Source organism: Lycorma delicatula, chromosome 9 (genome assembly GCF_047948215.1).
Source record: "Lycorma delicatula isolate Av1 chromosome 9, ASM4794821v1, whole genome shotgun sequence".
Lineage (NCBI taxonomy): Eukaryota > Metazoa > Arthropoda > Insecta > Hemiptera > Fulgoridae > Lycorma > Lycorma delicatula.
The window spans coordinates 18,839,394-18,857,481 of record NC_134463.1 but is presented as its reverse complement, the minus strand read 5'-3'; the positions used below and the strand labels follow the sequence as shown (position 1 = coordinate 18,857,481).

At 27.0% G+C, this 18,088-nt stretch overlaps 1 protein-coding gene across 8 annotated transcripts in view; it reads left to right on the top strand.

Moving 5' to 3' along the window:
* Usp7 (Ubiquitin-specific protease 7) overlaps nt 1-16,727 on the top strand; it is a 111,622-nt gene extending 94,895 nt beyond the window's left edge. For all 8 annotated transcript variants that reach the window (XM_075375776.1, XM_075375775.1, XM_075375782.1 and 5 more), the window contains exons 17-24: nt 832-999; nt 1,111-1,264; nt 2,222-2,358; nt 2,627-2,722; nt 6,496-6,619; nt 8,078-8,149; nt 8,366-8,462; nt 9,703-16,727. In XM_075375776.1, coding sequence (XP_075231891.1) covers nt 832-999; nt 1,111-1,264; nt 2,222-2,358; nt 2,627-2,722; nt 6,496-6,619; nt 8,078-8,149; nt 8,366-8,462; nt 9,703-9,806 — 952 coding nt within the window. In that variant the 3' untranslated portion in view covers nt 9,807-16,727. The remainder of the gene's footprint in view (nt 1-831; nt 1,000-1,110; nt 1,265-2,221; nt 2,359-2,626; nt 2,723-6,495; nt 6,620-8,077; nt 8,150-8,365; nt 8,463-9,702) is intronic.
* The last annotated feature ends 1,361 nt before the right edge of the window (nt 16,728-18,088 follow it).

Genomic DNA, 18,088 nt, shown 5'->3' with positions numbered 1-18,088 from the left:
TAGAGTTTGTACCAGTGCGATCACATCTGTGAAATTTTATTTCAATAGTTGCAACAGCTATTACAGTGTTAACAAATCCACAGTGGTCGGACTTGTGATCAGACTATGAAGAAAAATGTTGCACATGTTACCCCTACCTTTGTGTAAGTGAATTGTAGAATGAAAAGTGAAGATAATTTTTGACTCGCCCTTGTATATTAAGTGCTTATGTAAACTGTATTGTACTGATCATGCTTGATCCTAATGGACTGTCTGCAGAAAGAGAACAAATATTATCAGATTAATTTTATTGTATGATCAGATTTCATGAGTGATAGTGTAAATTGTTATATTAGTTTTACCTGATTCTCAGTTGCATATTTATCTCCAGTGTATTTATTTCTTTCTGTTTACAATGTAATCCAGTAACAGCTAGAATTTTGTAAGCACATTTTTTTCCTACAGAGACTTGATTTTTGCTTTACAACTCCATGTGTAACTGAGGTGAAATAATCTTTTAAAATGTGTTAAGTGAAATAGAAATAACCAAACAAATCTCAGAAAATAAATTTAATCTAGAAGGACAAGATATATTTATTACACAAAATAAAAACCAGAAAAATCCTAAACAAGGCAAATAATTCAAAAGACTTATCTGTTTTCTAAGAATTTGAAAGATTTTTGACTATGACGTCCTATAATGAAAATTGACCTGGGATAGTCTTTTCAGTCAACTATAATAATTGCAGTAAATAATAAAATGTGATCTTAATATTTACACCGACCAATCAATGCTTTAACATGAATCTTAATTGTACTCATCAGTTTTGATAAATTATCTTTTTTTTTCAGGGATCTATTTTATAGAGTAGAAGTAACATTTTGTGACAAAATGATTCCAAATGATACCGGTTTTACAATAGAATTATCTGTTCGAATGACATACGACCAAATGGCTGCTGCAGTTGCGCAGAGGGTTGGAACTGATCCGTACCGATTACAGTTCTTTAAATCTCAAAAGTAAGTTAAATTTTCTTTTTCTCCTGTTTTATTTAGTAATATAAATTTTGTGTAGTGTTTTGTAGTTATAATAAATTCTGAATTGTAATGTTTTTGTCCTTTTTGTTACAGTTATAAAGATAGTCCTGGTCACCCATTAAGGTGTACTTATGAAGGTACAGTAAAAGATCTGTTAGTTTATACAAAACCTAAAGGAATCAAAAAAATCTACTATCAGCAACTTTCAATACCTATAAATGAACTTGAAAATAAGAAATTATTTAAGGTAAGTTTGATTCATTTGCATTTAATTTTAAAATTGCAGAAATAATTTATTTAAGAAGCTTTTTGTTGTTTAATTAGGTTTTTTTGTTAGGATTTTTTACAATACAATTTCACTAACTTCAGTGCCTAATTTTTGAAAATCATCTTAATATTTTTGATTATTTTACTTCATGAAGTACATGTAAATTAATGTTAGTCTGATCTGGCGCAAGTATTAACCCTAATATTATCTTCATAACTTGACTTTACTTGTCAAAGAAAAGGAAATGTCTCACAAAGGTTAGCTGGAAATCCTGCTAAAAGAAAATGTTTTAGCCTTGAAATTATTTTATTAATTATGATTAGATTTTGCGTAATAAGAAAACAGTTAAAGAATTTGGATTGCCCATTATTTAAGTGGAAGCTTAAGACAGAAATCTTTGCAATTTTGGGCTTAAAATGTATTTTTAAAAGTTCTCAGAAATAAAGAAAAATGATCTAATATGAATGTGGAAGTGTGTTTTAAAAATTTTGACAAATATTTTGGAAATAGTGTTTTCAGACTTCTATCTGGAATTTATCCTGAAAAGAAAAGAGTGAGAGAGAGTGAGTGTGGGTGTGTATATATATATATATATATATTAAAAGTGAATATAATCCACCAGATCCAGTTCAAATAATAGGCAAGAACACTCATCTAACTGTAGCGCTTTGAGAGTGTTACATCATCAGCAGTCAAATTTTACAAATTACATGTAATTAAAATTAAAATATTAAAAGTTGTTAGTGAATTTCTTTAGTATGTGTATACTTGTGTTGCAGTTAAAAGCTCTTACTTATATTTACCAGGGTTAGATAATGTAATGCAATTGAATGTTCTTACCTTTTATTTGAACTGTATTTAGTGGATAACCAATTTCTTGCTTTATATATTCAGTTTTATCTAATTAAATTTAATTAAAAAATGTTTGTTTTCTAGTGTGTATGGGTAGGTCCTAAATTAAAAGAAGAAAAAGAATTAACGTTATATCCCAATAAGAATGGTACTGTGGCAGATCTACTAGAAGAAGCAAAGAAAGCTGTTGAATTGTCCCCAGATGGCTCTGGTAAACTAAGGTAAACATAAATTTTGTATTTGGCAAATATTCTGATAGATATTTTCTGGAATATTCCAAATCATTTTATTTGGAGTTAAAAAATTTTAGGTTTTTCTTGTTAACATAGTTATATTTATTCACTTTATGAAAGATTTGTGAGTATGAACTTTCCTTTGAAAGTAAATGTTTTTAAAACATCTTCTCTTAAAAAACCTAATAATAAATAATATTCTTTATTTACCTTTGTAGTTTCAAATATACTAATTTTTTATTGATTCTTTTTTCAGGATAGTTGAAGTAAGTTGTAGTAAAATACAAACCGGTCCAAAAGATGACATGCCATTAGAACAGCTGAATTCTTTAAATAATACTAAAATCTATAGGTACGGTAAGAAAATTAAATATATTTTTTAATGTCAGGTATAAACTGTAATAATGTTGGTAATGAGAGAACTCAGATACTTATTTTTCAAAAATTAAACTGTTAAATTAGTTTTCAACATGATTATTTGATCATTATAGCATAATAAAAAGATGTCAGTTTAATACAAATTATTAATTGTTTGGATCAGATGTTTTAAGTTACATATGAATTCAATTTATGCACTTCCATTTATATATATATATTTTTTTTATTATTATTAAATGAACAGAAATGAATTTATTAATTTTTATTGAATGTCTTCATTAATTTATAACACATTTTAATAGTGCAAGGATAGGATCTCTCTCTACTTCCAAAATTATTTTGAAGAAGTTAACAGCTGTATCATGAAGGTTTTTTGTCATTTAATTTTACCCTGTACACAACTATTCCATGACTTCATGGCAGTCTGTATTAAGAAAATGATTATTTTCTTCATCTACGTATACTAGGTACCCATATGAGACAAATAAAATTTCATAATAGTATTCTTTTAGTTGATATGTACAATTTGTTGCTTAATCTAGGTAATAAAATATAAGGAATCTCATCTGATATATGGTTTGCTTATTTCCTATATTGTTGCTTGCAGCTTTTAGATTTTATGTTAAGAGATTCTTTTAATTCTATTCACTATTTTGATGAAAGTAAACTATAGTCTATGCAATAACTAAGCATTAAAAATTAATCTTCTATTAAATGTGTTGAAGATTAGAACAGAAATTTGCAAACGACAGTTCTTCTAAAATGGATTTTGTTTTAGATAATAAATTTGAAACAGAATCACTATTATACAGTAATGCTTTTATTTAATTAAGATTAAGTTATTTATGCACAGTTAAATTAAATTATTTGCAATCTGTTCAAGAATTAGGTAGCAGTTATAAGAATTGAAGATTAAAAAATAATTTTTATTGAGAAATGAACAACACAACATTATAGTTTCTTATCTTCCAGTTGCTCTTCAACTTGCATATAGAAAGAATAGAAGGGAAAATTTGATAATGAAGTGACTCTCCTAGATGAGAAAATAAAATTTTAAAATTTGTAGATTATGTTGTTCTTATAGAAAAAATTAAAAATGAGTTAATAAAATTGAATAAATTGTGAAGAGCATGGATGTTACTAGGAGAGAAATTCAGTTTAAAAATATTGAGAAGAGTAAGGCAATAAAAATGTGATAAAAGGAAGATAAGAAAATAAATATTAAGGTAGGGGAGCTTATATCTAAGACAGAAGAATAACTACCATATAAATAGTTTGTTATTCTGGTAGTAAAGTCACAAAGGTTAGATGAAGTAATGAGAGATATCAAAAACTTATTGAAAAGTTGTTTTTCAATGTAAGTTATTTTTCAAAACTGTACTGTTTGCTTATGATGTTTTTGGTAATCTAATTTTCAAACACGGCTTTAGACATGGTTAAGGGAATAAGTGATACCATCTACCCATAAATCTAAAGTTGGGGTCTTTATGAAAGATACAGGTAGGAAACGTCCATTTATCCGAGGCCTTTTATTGATGCTGCAACGAGTAGTACACTCTTTAATTAAAATTGTAAATAATTTACAAGTTAAACTATAGTTCCTGCAAAGAATTAAAATGTGAATGACCAGTCAGATTAGTATACTTCAGCCAGTCACCAGTAGATTCTTATGCACTGAGCTGGTGCAGAGAACCAGGTTTATTTTATTCTATGTTTTGTTTTAAGATATTCTCATTGATATTTGTAGAAAGTTTTTCTTAGTGTTTATTGGAACAAACTCCATTCTTTCTTTACAATCATTCAGATTAATATACTTTAGCCGGTCACCAGTAGATTCTTAACGCACTGAGCTGGTGCAGAGAGTTAAAACCTCCATGTTGGAGGTTGAATGGCAGAACAAAGTTTTAACATAGGCTTTACACACAACCAACTCTAATTATGTTAGGATTTAATTTTAGCTACTTAATACATTCTGGCTTGATACAGGGATATATCAAACTGACTTGCAGTTATTTAATAACTACAATTCAACAAAGCATCCCAAGATCCAGAGATTTTTGAAATGTTATATGAATATATAAAAAGTTACACGTTTTTATAAATTAATACTTGAAAAAAAATTAAATCCAACTAAGTATGCATTATTGTTGAATTTATTTTTGTTTTTACTTTATATTTTTAATCGGTTGATCTTGAAATACAAGTCCTGTTCATGACACAGGAGGGTTCATGATCATTTTTATAATGGAATTTTGAAATTTTGATAAATTGAAATGTGTATGGAAACATAATGATAATACTTTTTTAATCAAATTGATGTATGTATATACAAGTCCTTAAATAAAGTAATGAGACCGATTCAAAAAAAAATTTATTTACAATCCAATTATACATAGATTCTTATCAGCTTTGAATTAGTTTCCTTGGGAAGCCACGCAACATTTCAAATGGTTTTTCCACTGTTCATGTCATTGTTGGAACTCAGAAACAAGATTATCCTTCAGATGGTTGGTTACATTTTTTTGTTTTCTACTGTTTCAAAATGGTGTGTTTTGATGTGCTTTTTTAAAGCCGGAAACAGGAAAAAGTTGCAGGGACTCATCGTGTGAGTAAGGTGGTTGAACTACAGGAATGTTTTTCTTTACCAGAAACTCATTAATTGAGAGTGCAGTGTGACAAGCTGCATTGCCATGAAGCAGCATCCAGTTGTCTTTGATGGCTGGTCTCATGGGCAACATTTTCCAACACTCTTTCAAGAATTTCTCATTAAACATATTGCTTTACAGTCTGTACTGTAGTGTTAAAAACTCCTTATGGAAAATGCCAATACTATTGAAGAAACAAAGCATGGTTTTGATTTGCTCTTTTTGCTTTTTTGGGACGTGATGAGTTAGGAGTGGCACACTTCCTCTTGCATTTTGAATCTGGGTTGTACTCTGTACTGTAATACTGCTAAATATCCAAGATTCATCACCAGTAATAACATTTTTTAGAAAATCAGGATCTGTTTCAATTCACCCTAGAAGATCACAGCACTTTCTCACCCTGTTTTACTGTTCAACAGTGAGGTTTTTTGGGACCAATTTTTGCACAAACTTTTTTCATGTCCAATTTGTAAAAATTTTATGTACTGTGGTATGGTTCAAATTCAACTGTTCTGCAAACATTCTTTCAGTTAATTGCTGATTGTACCGTATCAAGTCTCTGATTCAGTCAACATTGTTGTCGCTTTATGATGTTAACGGTCTTCTAGAGTGTGGATCATCTGTGACTGATTCCCAACCATCTGAAAATGTTTTAAACTACCTAAAAACTTGGACTTGTGACAGAGTGTCATCTCCGTACGCCCTTTTCAATTTTTGAAATGATTCAGTAGCATTCTCACAGAGTTCAATGCAAAACTTGATTGCATAACATTGCTCATAATTAGTATCACGAGTTTTTGTTGTGCGTTACAAAAATGAGTCACTCATTTTTGTAACGCACAACAAAAACTCGTTTCACGAAAAGTTTGTCTCATGTGACCAAAAATATTGATACCTAATATAAATCAGCTGTTCATATAACCATATGTGTACTAGTAACTTTACAGTGTTGCCACTTTGGCTACCAAAAAAACATCTCATTACTTTATTTACAGATCTCATATGTACTAAAAGATCAGTTATTCGTTGACAAATCTGTGGTTGTTTTTATATATGAATGTTTTTAATATGATTTTATGTTTAAATAATTAATATTTTACAGGATAGAGGAAATTCCTAAGGATGAGATGAATATAGCTGAAGATGAAATGCTCATTCCTGTTGCCCACTTCCACAAAGATACCTTTTCAACGTTTGGTATTCCGTTTTTATTGAAAATAAAACAGGTTTGTTTAAGAAATAAAGATTGTTAAATGATACTAAATTAGAATTCATTATATGCTTTGTTTTTTGTTTTTTTTTTTTTTACGTGTTTGTTGGGGAAACATCAGCACTTGCTATTTGGAATTCTGATTAGTTAAAATGTCCGATAGCTTACAATCTAACTTTTGTATAATAGTTGAACTTATCCTGAATGATTACTCTATGAGCTTTTGTAAGATATAACTTAGAAAACTAGAAGTGGAGTTAAAGCATTATTTTAAGTGATCATTTGATGAAAACAGACAAAATTAAATTTTTTAAATTGCCTTGATTTAATTGGCCGTTATTTTTAATTGAAAGCCCATAACAAGCCAATAAGGAAATTTTTAATAAATTTTAAATTATTTTTAAGTAACTTGTCTTAAGTATATGAAACTGTTTTCATACACTGAGTTCTTTTACCCAACTATCCATTTTATGTTGATCTGTGCCATTTATTTGATGGCAAAATATTTTTGTTCATTCTATTGCTATATAATGATCTCCAAACATATATATTCTTATATCTATAGTTTCGGTTTGTGAATATAACTATCAAACTTCATATATTTCAACCAACCTGTATTTTGTTATGTTTCGTTTTAAAATATTCTCATTGATATTTGCAGAAACTTTTTCTTAGTATTTATTGGCACTAACTCCATTCTTTTTTACAGTCATTCTCCTGCATTTAATGAGGTAAAGGTTTTCAACTCTTGACAGATTGTGATTTAGTGTACCACTACTGTGTTACATTAGTTATGCTTTTTACTAATTAAAAATGTTATTTTAAAACTGAATGTCAAAAGATTTCAGATAGTTTTGGGTCTGACATATAGAAAATCTGAAACTACTGATTCTCCTGTGTCTCTTAGTAAAGTTGAGATTTATGGATGTATTTATAACTTGTATATGTATTAACTACATTTATTTATGAACATTTTTATTATCCATATTGAGTTAGATTTAACTTTAAGCTTTTTCTTTATTTTTGATTTTAGTGACAGAAATATTTGTACGTACAACAATTTCATGTAATGTTACACTTAACAGGTGCTATAATAAATTGAGAAATATTACAAGGTTAAAAATTAGTACATTTATAAATAAAAAAATTAAAAATTATTCATTTTTTTAATTTACAATCTGGGTGAGTTAAACAAATTTGCAGAACTACCCTGCAGTAAAACTAATAATAAATATACTGGCAGTTTGGATTATGGTGTTTTTCTATTACCTAGTAGTCAAGGAAAGCATTTAATAATTGAAACTGCAGATTTTGTAGTTGATGAGGCCAAGAGACACTTGATTTTTTCATTTTAGGTTCATAAAAATTTTCTTACTAATTACTTTGTTTTTCTTCATTTTCATAAAACTCATTATAACAGATTGTTAATGTACATGATGATAAATGGTAATTTTTTTTTTGTTTTTATTTACAGGGAGAATCATTTTCTAAGGTTAAAGATAGACTGGCTAAGAAATTAGGTATCCAAGAAAAAGAATTTGAGAAGGTTAGTAGTGTCTGTGATTGAATTAGTTTTATTGGAGTTTAAGTATGGATTTGTTTTTGTATATTTGTGATTTATTTATTTTTTTAACAAACAAGCAAACCCAATTTTTTTTCCATTAAAAAAAGATTGATTTAATTCTTTCTTGTGTATATGTGTAAACATTTCATTCTTACTTTTTTGTATCTTAAATTTATTTGATATTTGTTTCATTTACAGTTCAAGTTTGCGATAGTAACTATGGGAAGAGCACAATTTATTAATGAAAATGAATACCAGATAAGTCTTCAGGATTTTAAAATTCAGCCTACACATGGTATTTTTCTTTTCTTTTTTTTAATTACATTATATACTTTTATATTGTTTTAAATGTATTTCAGTTAAAATTATCATAAGGTATTAATTTTGCATAGTTGGGGTTAGAGCTCTCTTTTGTTTTATTTGGAATTACTGGTTGCTGTAAAGAGGTTCTGAATTAGAAATACATAAAAAAAAATTATCCATAGTAGCTCGTGTTTACTTAAATATAAATGATTTTTTGTAATTTATATTTATCATCAGATGTTTGTTTTAAATTAAAATTTTTGATGGCTGAAAAATAAAAGTTCTAAATTTTGTGAAGGCTAGAGGATCAGAAAATAATTATATACTGTTATACAATTGTAAAAATCTAAATTCACTTGTTATAATGATTTTAAGAATTTCAAATTCTGAAGAAAGGGAACATTTTATTTAAGAGACTGGAATTAGATCACTTATCATATTTCTGCATTTATAAGAACAATCTGTAAGCAGCAGTTAGCTGAGAAATACGATGAATGAAAACTGTCTCTGGTCAGAGATAGTTAAAATTTATAGTCTGCTCTCATCTGACTAGTTTATACTTGAGTTAAATCCAAGCACCCTACACATTAACAGCAAACTTCCAGTAAATTTTCTGAGAGGCTACTCTTCCATTATATGCTCCCTGCTTTGGAGAGCCACAAATGCAGCTAGGATCTCTTTTCATCTACCTTCTCCAGTGTATATTCAATTTCAACAGAAGAGTGAAATCTAAAATTTGCAGTTAAAAAAAAACCGTTTTATATTTAAATATTGTTTTTATGTCTTTAATAGTCTGTGTGAACAAGTTTGTTATTCACAGTACAGCGATGAGTTCATTCTACTTTTATAATTTTTTATTGTCACTATCATATTTGGTCAGCTTTTTTTTTTTAAAACTGTTTAATATAAAACAAGTAGTGCACTGCCATTACCTAATCGTCACTCCAATGTTATTAGATTTGTATAAAATTAAATTTAATACTGAATAACGCGCTACAAAAAATTAAAATTAGCCATGAATATTTAAACATGAATTTTGAAGAAAATTAAATTGTAAGTTAATTTTTTAGGAAATGGGGGCACGTATCAATAATGCTTTGAATCAAAGTAATTTTTAATTGGATTTTTAAAAAAAAACTGTTTTTCACTTAATTAAATGTAAATAAAATTAAATGTAATGTAAAATTATTTGTATTAAGATTTGATTTTACTATTTATAATTTTTTTTCCAGGTACATCCGCTAATAAACCCTGGCTTGGTTTAGAACATATAAATAAAGCACCAAAGCGTTCACGGTTTAATTATTTGGAAAAAGCTATAAAAATCTATAATTGAATGTTAATTAAAAAAAGAATTATAATAATAAATAACAAACAATCATCGTCGTTTTATTATCATCGGAAACATGATCGATTCTATTGGATAATGAATGAAGAAAAAAAATATTATTTTGGCCTGACTAAATCACTGGATCTCGTTGCTGTTTACATTTATATTAATATAAATAATAATTATTATATAATAATTAAAAACTGCATAAAGTATGTAAAACTGCATAAAAATAAAAAATATCAATTAAATCAGTTACAAAGTTGTAATAAATGAAGTTACAGTAAATATATAAAACTTTTAAAAATACATTTACAAAATAGTTGCAATATTGTCATAGTTATGACCCTGATGAGTAATAAGTTCGTTTAGTAATTATAAAAGTTAAACAATAGTTTTATATTAATACACGACTGTTACAATAATAACTATTAAAAACTGAACGCTTTGTTTCGAATTATGTCATGTCATTTTACTAATTGAATAATTATTTTATAACTATTATGAGCTGTTATTTAACAACAGCCTATTCCATACCCGAAAACTCTTAGGAAAAATTATTGGGATTTTACTCATTTTTAATATCTTCGTATTTTTTTTGTTTTTTTATTTATTTAGTTTTTTTTTAAATAAAGGAAGTATAAGAAATTATCAATTGTTTATTTTAAATAGGGGCTGTGATTTTTACCAAGTGGCTACTGTTGTTTAATATATACATATAAATGTATACATATATATATGTATATATATATATATATTTAACGTGGAGAATTATTTCCTGTGTTTTGATGTTAGCCTAATTTATATTAGCAACACGTCTCAGTGATTACATAATAATAATAATAATAATGGACTATAATTATATTATTAATGTAATTAGCTTTGCTGAAAGTATATATTATATATATTATTATCATCATCAACGTATAACCAAACTAAAATAATATATAAGAAAAACTAGCATAATTCATTCTTCAGAAAACTTAAAGACTGAAATTATTATGGATGAAATGCGCTAGCTATTATTATTTTTATTATACAATATAATAATAATAATTTATACATAATATTATTATAACGCATGTGTTTTATTATTTTACTTAATGCATAATAGAGTTTTAATTAATTGGTTATCCATCACATAAAAATTTATATAACGATCAATTTTTGATTATGAAAAATTAAGATGTACTATTAATAATTTAATTTAAATAGTTTACTTGTAATATATTATAAATATATTTTTTTTTCTTTTTTTTAGTAAATAGCTTAATTATTATTAATATTAAAACATGTAATATTTATAACAACGGTTTACAATAAAACTTTTTTTTCCTTTTTTTGTGTAATATTACGATGAACTCAAAAAAAACATAATTTGTTCTTTTTATTTATCATCATCATCATCATCATCATCATCATCATCATTATTATTATTATAATAAATTAAAATAATGATGTAGAACTTTTAAATTCGCTATTAAAATTATTGTTTTTATTATTTATTTGTATTTTTTAACATTTACATTTTTCTCAGTTTTTATTTTATTTTTTTTAGATTCTTATAATTATTAATGCTATATCTGTTTATAATACTTGTAAAATATTTATTAAGATTCATCATCATAAGTATTGGTTTTTTTAATTATTAGTACTATTATATAAATAATTAAAAGTGTACTTAAAATTACATAACTAATTTCACATAATTTATATAGTTTTATGTAAATATTATAATAAGAGAAGTATAAAAGAAACTAAAATCGTTAAATATTTATTTTGTTGATATTTTCTGATTTGACGGTTCAATCGATATTATTTTGTTTTCTCATAATCTCCCTGTTTTGTTTTATTTTTTTTTAGTTAATTTTATTTTTATGGTTGTTCATAACTTTTGCTTTTATATATGATATTAGAATAGATGAAAATATTACTTCATCTTCAGGAGTTGCGCATAAAAATATTTAAAGAAGCTAATGGTTATTGTTACAATCAACTAAGCTATTGAGGTAACTCAGATGTAATGAGATAGTGATTTAATTTAATATTTGTTATTCTTTAAGCTTATTTACGTTGATAAATTTAATGTTACAGAAAAAATTTTATGTATCAGATATGTTCAAAAAGGGTAAACTTTCTAAATTTGCTTGTCATTACTCGATGTAATATTCGGTAATGAAACTCAAAGTTGTCTGGTTTGTGTACTTTCCCTAGCCATTATGCTGAATGTAGTTTGTTAGAAGTGAAGTTGGCAATGCTTTTACTTTGTTATTTGCTACTTTATGTTGTTACTAGATGGGGAACTTAATATCCTGCAAACAGTAAAATATTCTAACTGTTTTATCAAAAGTATTACAAGGTATGTGCTAATGTTCAGATATAAACCGACATTATGCTTATGTGCGTGTCAAAAATGAGAATTGTAAAATAGTTTTACTTATAAGTCATAAGAAAAGGTTACTCCAGTGCAGTGACCAAGCAAAGTAAAATAATACAGTTTATGGTAAATAATTGCAGATGCTTGCATGGACGTGATGTCTGTGAGGTTAGGTTACTATTTATCAAGGTTACTGAAGAGCTGATTGCTGCATAAATGTTTACAGAATGTTGTGGATAATAGCCTTTCTCCCGCTTTCAGTATGCTCTTATGCTCTTTACTGCATACTTGTTATATATTAATATAGTCAAAGGCATCTGAAACAATATTCTCTATAGCCATTCTCTAAGAAAGTATTTTTATAAAAGAAGAATCTTGTCGTTCATGTTTTGGAATGATCATTGATGATTCTTTAGAATGTGGTACAGATTTTGTGTACTATTTTCCTTCCTGTAACTTTAATGGAAACTAAAAAGCAACTTAAGCCTGAAGGTTAGCCCACTATTCAGTTGTCTTATCTAGTAGCATTTGGTAACACTGATGATAAATTATGTCAGTTGCCTTTATAATTATGTAGAAGGTGTGTGTTGCTGTGAAACTATGACTTCTCTTGAGGATACTTTTCTCATTGAAAATTAATTTAGGATAGCTGGAACAAACAATACTTTTTTTAACATTTTGTATTTTACAACAAAAGTGTAATTTTGATGATCAGCATAATGTTAACTTCAGTTCAGTGCAATCCTAATTTTTTTATATTTCAAGACAAAACTTTATTTTCCAATAGTTGTCATTTGATAAAGTGTTGGAGAAAGGTTAGAAAATTGTTTTATGTAGGGTTAAAAAAATTATTTTCTAGTAATTGATGGTTGTTTCAGATTGTTTGAGAATTTTTATATAATAAGAAAATTATTTTATGAAGATTGCTATAGTTGTGAGTATTGCACAGACTTATAAACATTATAAGGGAGTAGGGAGGGTGGTTATTAAAAGAATGTTGATAAGATTTAGAAAAGAAAAGCTGAAATAGTTTGGCTATTGAAGAGATTACAGAGCGGCAAATCATCAAAGGTAATTTTTTAAGCAAAAAAGAGGAAAATACACTGGAAAAAGTAGTATTACAGGAAATAGGAAAAGGACATGAATTGAAGAAATAGTGCTCTTTCAAAAAAATGGTAAGTGAAAAAGTATGATAAATGGCTTGACCTGTTGACGTCTGGAAAATGGGAACAGATAAAGTAAGTATAATATTAATAATGAATTCAGAATAAATAATAAGTATATAATTAAAAAGAAGTAAATTCTATTTTAAACATAGATTGAAGTAGTAATACTAATATAATTATTATATCTATGTCTCCAGTTCAGAGTAGAATTCAGAAGACAGAAATTATAAATATAAATCTTAAGTAAAAAATTTAAATATTTATGAAAATTAACATTATTGATTATAAATAATGTTAGAATTATTTATTTCTAACTAAAACACATATATTTTGAATGAAAAGTCTTAAGAAAAAAAATAAATATTTCTGGTAGTTATTGTATTTATTTACAACAAAAACCAATACAGACACATCTGCAATCCGTGAAATGAGTTGATTAAACATGCATTATACAACATTCTTTAAATTTAGTTGGAAATGCTATATACAGTATTCAAATTGATTATATATATTTATGTACATTTCAGTTGGTAATAATGATTATTTTCATCACAAAATTGTTTACACGTTGAGAAATTTTGGTTAAGAATCTCTTGTTGAAATGCTATAGTCATTCATGAATATATTAGGTTGTGCAAGAAAGAATATCAGTTGCAAAAAAAAATCGGTTGAATGAAATTTTCCTGGACTGCTGGATCGATTTTGATGTTAATTTGCTGTTATCTCATCTGCTGTTAATTTTACATCTCATCTCTTGGATGAGATGTACAAAATTGATTTCCTATCTTTCTGCTTGATGTGCCACTAGTAAAGTTGGCGACTAAAAATTTTTGTTGAAAAATTAAACTCAAAAATTAAAAATTGCAAAAACATAGCAAAAAATTGCAAAAAAATGACTAGCTTTATGTTTGCTGAATGTGAATCTGTAGTTAACAGTTGAATGTGCTTTTTATAGAAAGTTTAATTATGGTCCTTCGAGTGAATAAGATTTGTCAATGGCGTGATCGGTTTGAAATGACCAGATGTCTGAGCAAAGGATAGAGTTTTAGGCAGCTGAGGGTGTTTAAAAAAAAAATGTTAGGGAATCTTTCCTGTGTAATCCTAAAAAAATTGTTAGGAAGGCCGCCCTGAACTGGCAGTGTTGAAGTGTGGAATGTTTTAACCAAATGCTTAAATATTTATCCATAATATTACTGAAGCCTCACTTCGTAATTGAAATTTTGCAGTATGAAGATGACAATTATTTTGATTTTATTTTGTTAGTGAGGGTCAACACTTCATCTTAATGGCAAATTAACTTACAACATCCATATCTGGGTTCAGGAAATCTCTTTGAATTTTTATTATTTCAAAGGGATTCTCCCAAAGTTAAACATTTTCTGTGTAATATCTTGAACCAAGTTTTTGGGTTGTTTTTTTTTTCACTGAGGACCATATAATTTATTTAACAAGGTAGAATACCTCCGCACTGGTATAACTATTAATGATTAGTTGAATGAAATTTTCGTGGCTTGCTGCATCAATCAACATGGATCTGATGACAGAGCTTCTTCGCATGTAAATTGATTTTGCCTCGTGCGACCTTCTTCTTTAGCTTTGTAATGGATTTTGTATATGTGCCTCTGCTAGATACTGATCTGTCAGATTTGAGACAGGATTGAAATAGTTGTTGCTTCCATTACAACAGACATGTAAATTAAAGTACTGGATGAACTCCTATCTGTTGTGTGCAGTGTGATGAAAGGTGCTGGCATTGAATACTCGTAGGGAGAAACTAAGATTACACTCATTTTATTTGTAATTCATTACTGCAACTCAAAATTAGATTTAAATTAGCTTTAAAATGCTGATATTCTTTTTTGTACACTACATATATTATGTAAATTTGGAGAGATAAAAATTATTAAATACCCAAAATCAATTATTTAAAAATTAGTCATTGTTTCTAGTTCTCTTTGTGAATTTATGCAGTTTTCCAATTGAATGTAATTTTAATTTATTATATTTTGTCATTAGGGTGTCAGATTGAAGAATACTATATTTTATGAAAATTGTGTGTGTTGTGTTTCTGAGTGAAAATCAATTGTCCTAATATAATGTGGATGGTGTTGACTGTAAAAGTATTTATTAGAAAAAATAATATTTTATACAATAATATACTAAAATACTTGTATAAATTAAGAAAAGTAACATTTTTTCTAGTTTTAATTTACCATTTTTTGTGGGGATTTTTTTTTAACTAATTTTTATTTCATTAAGGCATTATTAAAAGAAATTCCAAGTTGCCTGATTTATGTGTTGCTGATAAAACAATATCAAAATTTATAATTTTTATAACCTAGCAAAAGTTCATGTAAGGTACTGAATTGCATAGTTTGCTGTCTACTAGAGTTTTGTATCGCAGAGAAACTCCAATGTAGTGAACCCAAATAAAAGTAACGCAGTAAAATCCTTTATAAAGATTATTAGTGTACCACCAGTTTCTCATTGAAGTATTTTAATTATTTTTTATAGTAACTATGGATTTGCAGTTTAAACAGAACATAAATACCACCAAACAACTATTCTGTTGTCATTTGAGTTTAGGATTTGAATATTTAAGCACAAAATAAAAATGTTAACAGTGGTCTATGATATATAGTTAAGGTTTATTAAAAATAGACTTTTTTTAAAAATTATTTCTCTATATAACACTTTTTGACATGCTAACTACAGTTTTTGGGCTGTGTTTGAATGAAGGTGTATTTATTATGTGGCAGAATTTAATTAAAAAAAGAAAGTTTTCTGATCACCATTAGCCAAATATTTTTTGCTATTATGCTTAAATGTATATTTCTATTCTAAGTTCCCTGAACTGGAAGCTTTTTTAACAAAAAAAGACTTAAAATGGTCATCAACGTTCATCCGATCATGTAGATATCTTGTATTAAAGGAAAAAATGATTGTGCAACTAATGCATTGAAAAATTCCATGTTTTTGGCTATTATTCATTGTAATAAATTTTCTGTGCTTAAAAATGTTAATTTTATGTCAGCGTTTTTTGTTCAGAACATTAGATTACTGTCCAAAAAACTTTTTTAATAAAAAATATTTTCCTTTAAATTTTGCAGCTTTTTTTCAGTTTTTAAGATATACAAAAAATGTTTGTTCTCATTCGCAGTATGTAAATAGAATAAATTTTCCATCTGTATGGAACTCTTTGTAACTTATTTTTCAATGAAATTATTATGTTCTTATAAATGTTATGATGACGGCAGGTTATTGTATTTTCTTATTGGCCATTATTTACCTATTCTAGCTTATTGCTATGAAATTGTAAAACTTCATATTTTTCTTATCTGTAAAATAATTTCTGAAATTTTAAATAAAATTTGTTAGTTGCTATTTTATTATTTTTCCTTATATTCAAAATTTATTTGCATTTAACCATGAAGATTAACCAAAGTATTATGTATTATAGTAAGATAAGGATATGTAAAACCACTTGTATATGAAACTTCTAACAAAGAAAATTTCAAACAAAATTGCTGTTTTGGAAAATGGTATAACAAATTTTTTTTAATTTTTGTAAAAAATTGATGTTTTTGTGAATGAAAGAACTGCCATTGGAGGTATCTTAGAGTATAAATATTACCCAGTATAAAAAAATGTGTCATTTAGGGAAGAATTGAATTCATCAGCTTGTTTAATATCATAGTAAAAAAATTTTTTATGGTGTTAAATAAACTATGGCTATTGTTCTATGACCTAAAAATTATTTGTTAAAAAAAGTCTTATCAAAAAACATGTCAAAAGTGATTTGCTTGACAAATCAATTGCAATTGGTTTTAGCTGCACCTATTTGTATAACAAAATCAAGCACATTAACCTTGAGTATTTGTTAAGTCTGAAACATTTAAAATAATTACTGTATAAACAAATGTGGTACAGAATGTAAATTGTACTACATAAAATGCCAAATTCCATGGAAAAGTGATCTGGAGATCCCAGGTTCAAATCCCAGTCGGGTGTAGTGTTTTTCATACACAATAAAATTCTATTAAAATATTCTCTTCAACAAGTTCTGTGATGAATTAATAAAATGAAAAAAAATTTGTTTACTGTACCAAAGTTACATTTTTCTAGGTAACTTTGTTTTGACTTGTGTGCATGGGGTAATTCATGATTAAGCATTATTTAAAGCAGTGAATATATTATCTGTAATAGTAGACTGCAAAGAAAAATGTCGACCACTTTTACTTTTGAAAAGTTCAACAGAACGCGTTCAGATTTGTTGAATCATGTTCAAGTTACCTTGTGTGTATTTCCTCGTACAGTTCGGCAGCCCATAATCTCACAAATGTATGAGTATACGAAGCTTTTTCAATCGCTAAAGGATGATTCTGTGAAACTATGCATTTAAATGTAAAAGGTTGTGAAAACATGTTCAGAATAAGGAAAAAAATAGAAAATTTAGGAAGGGAAGACGCGTTATAATTGTAACCAAAGATGTATTAACCGTCAAAGAAATTTTAAACTGTGAAGTTGTAAGTAAATTAGATAATAGCTGAATTTATAAATAATAGAATACAGTTTACAAATTTAGAATATCCATATTTCAGATCTAGCTTTGTCGTGGTATATATACCATGACAAAGCTACACACGTATGTAGTTTGAAAGTGCTGTTTTCACAGTTAATACGGTAAACTTCTGTTTAGTTTGAATTAACCAAATGAATTGATTTAACATAATAATTCTTGTGTT